Source organism: Gossypium hirsutum, chromosome A07 (assembly GCF_007990345.1).
Source record: "Gossypium hirsutum isolate 1008001.06 chromosome A07, Gossypium_hirsutum_v2.1, whole genome shotgun sequence".
In the NCBI taxonomy this organism is placed as follows: Eukaryota; Viridiplantae; Streptophyta; class Magnoliopsida; order Malvales; family Malvaceae; genus Gossypium; species Gossypium hirsutum.
The window spans coordinates 52267089-52276080 of NC_053430.1; the positions used below are offsets into that span (position 1 = coordinate 52267089).

Consider the following 8992-nt stretch of genomic DNA (forward strand, 5'->3'; position numbering starts at 1 on the left):
AGAGAAGAGATGAGTTTCACTGATTTAATCGATGATTGAAAACATGCCTCCTCCTTCCCTCTGATTCTATTATATTAGGGTAGAAGAATTGCCACGTGGAACAAAAGAAAAGAAACAGTTTCAAGGCTAAGTAAAACACAACGTTTTGCACCGACTGATCAAAACGATTCGTTTCATTAAAGCCCCCTAAACATTGTGTTGCATACTAAACTTAAAACATAACAGAATAAACATAAATTTAAAACCCATTTCAGCATATTAAATCATTCCTTAACAATGCTCCCCTCATCAAAGGATCTTTGACCTCAAGGGTCAAAGGCTAGATAGTGTTGCTTGAGGACAGATAGAACCTCCCAAGTAGCATATTCTGAAAGCGAGTTCCCTCACTCGACCAAGACCTTAGTAACTGCCTGTGACCCTTCTTGGCCACTCGACGGTCTAAAATTCAAGATGGCTCCTTTAACAGCATACCTTCAGGTCCAATAGGTGGCAATGTGGCAGTGACTGGTTGATAACCAACATGGCGTTTGAGTCGGGAAACGTGGAAAGTTGGGTGGATCTTTGAGCCAAGGGGCAATTGTAAGGCATAGGCTACATCACCCACCTTAGCCTTAATCAGAAATTGCCCATAAAATTTAGAAGAGAGCTTCTGATTCCTTACCCTCCTCAAAGAATGTTGCCTATAAGGTTGAAGTTTCAAATACACCCAGTCACGTACTTTAAAACTTCTCTCACTTCTCCTATTATTGCATAGTGTTTCATATGGTCTTGGGCACGTTTTAAGGTGGTACTTGAGCAACTGTCGAGTAGCTTCTCTTTGTTGCAGGCTACGGTCCACGCTGTTAACCTTGGGAGATCCAGCTAAGTAGGGAAGGTGTTGAGAAGTTGGCTGACCATACAAGGCCTCATAGGGAGTGGTTTGAATGGCAGAATGGTAGGTGGAGTTGTACCACCATTCTACCAGTGAGAGCCAAGGGAACCAATCCTCAGGTCCTTCACTAGTCATACAACGTAGATATCTTTCAAGTCATCTGTTGAGCACTTCTGATTAACCATCACTCTCTAGATGGTAAGTTGTAGAGAGTTTAATTTTAGTGGCAAGCCTTCAAAACATCTCATTCCAGAAAAAACTAGTAAACGCATGATCTCTATCAAACACAATAACATTAGGTAGCCCATGCAACTTACAAATGTTGTCCAAGAATTCTGAAGCCACAGTAACAGTAGTGTAAGGATGAGTCAATGCTATAAAATGACCATACTTGGTCAGTCGATCAATAACCACCAGGATCATATCTTTCCCTTTTGAAGAAGGTTGACCCCTCAATGAAGTTCATAGTTATTTCAGACTAGGCCCTTGAGGGGATAGGCAAGGGCTGAAGGAGACCAGGCTGAGTAGTAGTATCATATTTACAATGCTAGCACACTGTGCACTCTCTGACCCACTTCTTAACATCAACATTCATCCCTTTCCAATAAAGCACACTTGTCATCCTTTGTCTAGTAGCATGAGTACTTGAATGGCACCTGTAGCTCTTTCATGGAAATAAGTAATCAACTCCCTTCTTAGTGCCAAATCCAACCCAACCACTAGTTTTCCCTTCCTTTTCAAAAAATGGCCATCCCATGTATCTTTTGGATGAGATGAAGACTGATGTTGCAAAGCTTCACAAATCTTTTTAAGCCTCTGATCCTGTTGCCATGAATTTTGCACCTTACTCAATAAATCAAAAACTGTAGAAGTGTTTCCTATTTGCCAACACTACCCATCTTCAGTGGTATGCTATCTGGATAAGCCATCAGCTACCACATTAGAACTTCCTTTTCTGTAAACCACCTGAAAATCGTACCCTAACCTTTTTCTACCCATGTTTGTTGAATGGGGGTAATGGCCTGCTGATTTGAAAGAAATTTCAAACTCTGGTGGTCAGTTCTGATGCAAAAATGGAACCCCACCAGGTATGGATGCCATTTTTAACAATTAGCAAAGCTGCTAACATTTTTTTCTCATATATTGCGAGTGACTGATGCTTTATGCGGAAGGCTTTACTGAAGTAAGCAATGGGATAACACCTTTGCTGCAAAACTACCCCAACACCAGTGCTAATTACATCAGTGTCAATGTAGAATTCCACTTGGAAATCAGGCAAGGCAAAGACAAGTGTTGAACTCAAAGCAATTTTCAATGACATGAAGGACTGATCAACTTTAGGTAACCAGCTCCCTTTCTTCAACAGATCAGTCAGGGGCTATAGATCCATATCCCTTAATGAATCTCCTATAGTATCTTGACAACCCCAAGAACCCTCTCAAGTCCTTGAGTGACAAAGGAACCTTACAAGCCATTACACAGTCAATTTTTTACTTATCCATAGCTACCTTCCCATGTGAGATTATATGCCCCAAGTAATCAATCTGCTTAGCTCTAAATTTGCACTTATTCTTCTTTGCATAAATTTGGTGAGCCCTTAAAATGTCAAACACCTTCCTTAGATAGTCTAAATGATTCTGCCATAACACAAAATAGAAAAGTATATCATCAAAGAAAGACTAGTACAAACTTCCTCAATAAGGTTTTAAATATAGAGTTCATAAAGGCCTAAAAAGTAGATGGAGAATTAGTGAGACTAGAGATGAGCAAAAATTGATTCGACTATAAAAAATTAAAAAAATAATTTGAATTTCGAGTTAAATGAATCGAGTTATTCGAATCAACTCGAATTTTTTTTCGAATTTCAAGTTCGAATCGAGTTTGATTTTCGAATTCAAATAACTCAAATAAACCGAATAAACCGAATATTAAACTATAATATTTTACATTATTATCCCAAACTCTGAAACCTCTTCACTTTCCACCCAAAACTTTATTCTCTCTCACTTTCCCCCTAAAACTTTTACTCTCTTCTCATCCCACCCCGTTCTATCCCAAACCCATCCTCCCCCACCCCCAATTTTTATTTTCTCCCTAAACTTTAACTTCTCACCTTTTACCCACAAATCAAAAATTAAAATCATCCAAAAAATGTCTAAACCTAAATAGTAATAATTTTATTTATATTTACTATTTATATTATTAAATTAATTTTCTCATTTTGTGCTATTTATATTATTGAATTGTTTAATCATATTTAATCTTTATAAATTTTTGTTAAAATTGAATTATTGATGATGCCTGTCGAAAACATTCCTTGATTTAAAAATTTTAAAATTTTAAAAAGGGGTAATCGACTTTTGAAAAACAAATGCATGGAGTCGCCATCGATCTTTTGTTTTGGTGTGATCGGATCACCTAAAAATTTGGTTATTTTAATAAAACATTTATGATTTACTAAAACAACAATTTTGGTCTACAAAAATTTTAGAAAACGGACTCGGGAGTCGGTTACGCATGAGGAAGGATTAGCACCCTCACTACGCCCAAAATTGGTACCAAATCGATTAAATATTGTCCTTATGTCTAAAATTAAAAATGTTTTTGAAATGTGACTTTTTTTTTTATAAAAGTTGAATAACCCGAGTTAATCGTCAAAAATTTTCTTGTTTCGATGTCCGGAAATTTATAATTCGAAAATCACGAAAAGATGCTCAACTATTTAGTCCAACGAAAAATCGAAACCCAGCATAGTAGGGCACGATTCTTCGAATTCCCAAACATTGATCATTGCCTCACTTTGGAAAATACGAGTGAAATCTCGGAGAGATATTTGATTATTTCGGTCAGACGAGAGATTGCAACCCAGCACGATAGGGCACTATTCCCTGAACTGCCCAAACATCAAACACTTCTTTCGTTTTAAAGGGTTTTTAGAAAACGTGGATGAAACTTCAAAGGGATCTTCGATTGCTTAGAATAAATGAAAAAGTGCAACCCAACACGATAGGGCACGATTCTCAAATATCCAATCATCGAACATCCTTTGTTTTGAAAGGTTTTTAATAAGCATGGGTGAAAACCTAAAGGAATATTCGATTGTTTTTGAGCAAACGAGAAATCACAACCCAGCACGATAAGGTATGATTCTTGAATCATCAAACACCGAGTATTGCCTTTATTTGCGAAAAATCTTATTTCGAGGTAACAACATGTCATACCCGGTAAGTTAGGGCACCACACCTCGTATCTCCAAAAATAAACATTTTTTTAAACTCACATTGTGATTAAAAGGAATATTCCATTATTTAGGTTAAATAAGAAGAATCGAAACCTAGTAAGTTAGGGTACGATTATCTCGAATTACCTAATACGGAATATTACTTTTATGAAAGAATTGTTTTAATATATTGAGTAAGAAAAATAACATGATTTATAGTAAAACATAAAAGCAAATTATAATATTAATGTGAATAACAACATAATATGTGCGACAGTGTCAAAGACGATAATATGAGTAATTATAAAAGATGAAGTAATAGCAAGACTAGTAATATGTAAATATAAACAAATGCATGAGGAAAATGAAATGATCGAAGACATAAGCAAATTAACGAATAAATGAAAATGAATAAAACATGGAACAACAAAAATGGCAATGACAATGATGATAATAATAATAATAATATAAATAATAATAGTACGAAACGATAATAACACATGGTATTAAACACGGTAATAATAATGTAAATATGAAATAGTAGGGAACATATATATGTACAACATATAATACTAGATTAAAAATATATATACAATATTTATTGAAAACAATAATAATAAGAAATAACTAATGATAACGGTATATAAATATATACATATATGTATTAAAATATATACATAATAATAGAAATAAAAATGTATACGTAGTATTAAAAATATATACATAATATATACATACTAGAAATAATAATGAAACACAAATATTACATGAAATATACACACATATATATATAATAATGATATTAGAAGTATGTACAAAAATAAAAATAGTATAATAAAAAGTGGAAAATGATGATAATAATATATGAATAAAGAAAAAAAAACATATATATACATACATATATCAAGAACATATTTATGATAATAGTATTGAGTATTAAAAGTATGTATACAATATAGACAAAAATATATACATAATGTAGTATTGAAAATATTTACATAATATAAAAATATATATGAATAATACGATATTAAAAATATATACATAAAAATTTAATAAATATATATATAATATATATATAATATATATACATAATATAGTTTTAAAAATATATATAATACATACACATTAGAAATAATAATAATAATGTTACAAAACAATTATTAATAATACCTCATAAATATATACATATATATATGTTAAAAATAAATAAATATTAATATTAAGATGATGATAAGAATAACCATTGATAACTTTACATATAAAAATATATATAAGTGTAATAATAGTAATTATAATACTAATACTAATAATAGATATAATAATAGTAGTAAAAATAATATAAATAATGTGTACATAATGATATGATAATAAAAAAGGACGATACGATATAATAATAACGTAAGGAAAATATTAATATTTATAATAATAGAAAATAAAAGAGTGTATTTAAAAGTATATATATAATATTATTGGAACTAATATTATAAATTAAAATAGCAAAGATAATACAAAAATCAACTTAAATTAAAAAAAGGCTAAATTCGAATTAAAAAATGAAGTTTTGGGGCAAATTAAAAATTAAAAAAAAAGGAAAAGGGTTTATTTAAACACGCATGAAACAACAAAGGGCCTAAAGTGCAATAACCCCTTTTCTAAAACGCATAGCATCAGTTAGGATTAGATTGAAAATCGCAACAAAATTTAGGGCCAAATTAAAGAAACTAAATAGGGTTAAATCAAGGATGGAGCAAATAGGAGGGACTGGCCACGAAAATTACCCATTTAAGGGTAAAATGCGTGTGGACCCAGTCAAAACATGTACTGGCATGCTGTTTTGTTTTATTATACAAAGTTAAAACCCATTTCAATTCATTTTTTCCTTTAAAAATTTAAGCTTTGACTTTTCTAAGGAAAAGTTTGAAATCTTCACACTTCCCTCCCCCCTCTCTGCTCTTCGCCGAAAGGCTTATGCCCAGGCCTTCAACCACCCAAAAGTCGCCGGCGACCGGGGAAGCAAGGCCCTCTCGATGGCGCAAACATGAGGCGCGGTAAGTCTCCCTTCTTCTTTCCTATTTTTTAACTTATATTGTGGATCCGATTTAAAAAAAAATGAAGAAAAACAAAATAAAATCACCTTTGAAACTATTCCTTAGTGGGTTTTTTACTGATTCTTGCGTGAGATTTGTATATAAACTTTAGTACCTGAGTCCCGATTCTCAATTTACTCTTGACTTTGTATATTCTCTATTATATTCGAAAAAGAAAACTCTCTATTGCATGTAGTACCACTGTTCTTTTTCTCAAAAAAAACCTCTTTAGTACAATCTCTTTCCCCCCTTTTACAATGAAAAATTGAAGGCTTTATAGCCAAAAACCATACGATTTCCACCTATCTCTTTCCTCCAATTGCAGGTGTTGAAGTTGTGGAGAACGAGAGGCGTGAAACATGGGCGAAAACATGGAGCGGGACATACGGGGATGGAGTAAGTGGAGGTATGGGCAATGGGACAGGGCAAGTTGGCCGACAGTCAAGCATAGGGATGATGGCTAGGTTTTTTTTTTTTAGTCTTCTTCTTTTTTCTTTTTTTTTTAATTGCTATGGGCTAGTGTTAAAGGGTTTTGGGCTGTTGAGTTTTTTTGGGGGGGTTTGGTTTGATTGGTTTTATTATTATTATTTGGTAGGCCCGAAAAAATTTGGGCCTCTACAGCTGCCCCTCTTTGCTCGTTGTCGTGTAACGAGAATAGAGCAAAGACTTAAGAAGGGCCAAATTTGCCTGGTCTTGCAAAATCTTGACCTCTTGGTATCTTCTCTTTTTCAGGTAGCTTCCTTCCTATCCATTATATCCTCAGGGGTATAGGAACTATTGCTTTAATCTATTCCACTGCGAGTACTCGTAGCTTTAACCTGTTCCACTACAACTTTAGAAGAATGAGGTTTATGTCTTTAAATTATAGCTTGATCTGCTACATTGCAACTTCAAAGAGATAATATCTACTTTCTTCAACCTACTCCACTACAACTTTAGGGAAATAGGATGATGTCTTGAATCTGTTTTACTGCAACTTAAGGAAGGCAAGATTCGCTGTCTTCGATCTGCTCTCTGTCAATACAGAGACGCTAGATCTATCATCTTCGATTTGCTCTCTGACAATACAGAGACGCTGGATCTGTCATCTTCGATCTGCTCTCCTCCGCTACAGAGACGCCAAATCTGTTATCTTTGATCTGCTCTCCATTGCTACAGAGATGCCAAATCTGTTATCTTCGATCTGCTCTCCACTTCTACAGAGACGCCAAATCTGTTATCTTCGATCTGCTCTCCGCCGCTACAGAGACGCCAAATCTATTATCTTCGATCTGCTCTCCGTCGCTACAGAGACGCCAAATCTGTTATCTTCAATCTGCTCTTCGCCGCTACAGAGACACCAAATCTGTTATCTTCGATCTGCTCACCGTCGCTACAGAGACGCCAAATCATCTTGGATTTGCTTCACCGTAAACACGTGAAAGCCAAATCAACTATGTCTTCGATCTGCTCTCCGCCGCTACAGAGATGCCAAATCTGTTATCTTCGATTTGCTCTCCACCGCTACAGAGACGCCAAATCTGTTATCTTCGATCTGCTCTCTGCCGCTACAGAGATGCCAAATCGTCTTGGATTTGCTTCACCGTAAACACGTGAAAGCCAAATCAACTATGTCTTTGATCTGCTCTCCGCCGCTACAGAGATGCCAAATCTGTTATCTTCGATCTGCTCTCTGCCGCTACAGAGACGCCAAATCTATTATCTTCGATCTGCTCTCCGTCGCTACAGAGACGCCAAATCTGTTATCTTTGATCTGCTCACCGTCGCTACAGAGACGCCAAATCGTCTTGGATTTGCTTCACCGTAAACACGTGAAAGCCAAATCAACTATGTCTTCGATCTGCTCTCCGCCGCTACAGAGATGCCAAATCTGTTATCTTCGATTTGCTCTCCACCGCTACAGAGACGCCAAATCTGTTATCTTCGATTTGCTCTCTGCCGCTACAGAGATGCCAAATCGTCTTGGATTTGCTACCGTAAACACGTGAAAGCCAAATCAACTATGTCTTCGATCTGCTCTCCGCCGCTACAGAGATGCCAAATCTGTTATCTTCGATCTGCTCTCTGCCGCTACAGAGACGCCAAATCTGTTATCTTCGATCTGCTCTCCGCCGCTACAGAGATGCCAAATCTGTTATCTTCGATCTACTCTCTGCCGCTACAGAGACGCCAAATCTGTTATCTTCGATCTGCTCTCCGCCGCTACAGAGACGCCAAATCTATTATCTTTGATCTGTTCTTCGTCGCTACAGAGACGCCAAATCTGTCATCTTCGATCTGCTCTCCGCCGCTACAGAGATGCCAAATCATCTTCGATTTGCTCTCCGGCGCTACTGAGACGCCAAATCTGTTATCTTCGATCTGCTCTCCGCCGCTACAGAGACGCCAAATCTATTATCTTTGATCTGTTCTTCGTCGCTACAGAGACGCCAAATCTGTCATCTTCGATCTGCTCTCCGCCGCTACAGAGATGCCAAATCATCTTCGATTTGCTCTCCGGCGCTACTGAGACGCCAAATCTGTTATCTTCGATCTGCTCTCCGCCGCTACAGAGATGCCAAATCATCTTCGATTTGCTCTCCGCCGCTACTAAGACGCCAAATCTGTTATTTGTTTCAAGGAAGGTCAGATCTACTATGCTTTAGCATGTTACCCTACTGTTTAGGGAATAAAGGCACATCGATTTTCATTGTCCCTTGAAGGACTTAACCTGTATAATGTATATGAGTTCATGCCTAATGATTAGGTTGCCATGACTCGAATGAGCCAAATGCTCCTAACTAAATGAATGATTACGAATGTATAAATATT

At 35.9% G+C, this 8992-nt stretch overlaps 1 protein-coding gene across 1 annotated transcript; it reads right to left on the reverse strand.

Moving 5' to 3' along the window:
- Nucleotides 1-445: 445 nt before the first annotated feature.
- Nucleotides 446-1006, reverse strand: LOC121203722 (uncharacterized). The gene has a single exon (XM_041074166.1). It carries the CDS (start codon nucleotides 1004-1006, stop codon nucleotides 446-448), a length of 561 nt encoding a protein of 186 aa, XP_040930100.1.
- Between the last annotated feature and the right edge of the window lie 7986 nt (nucleotides 1007-8992).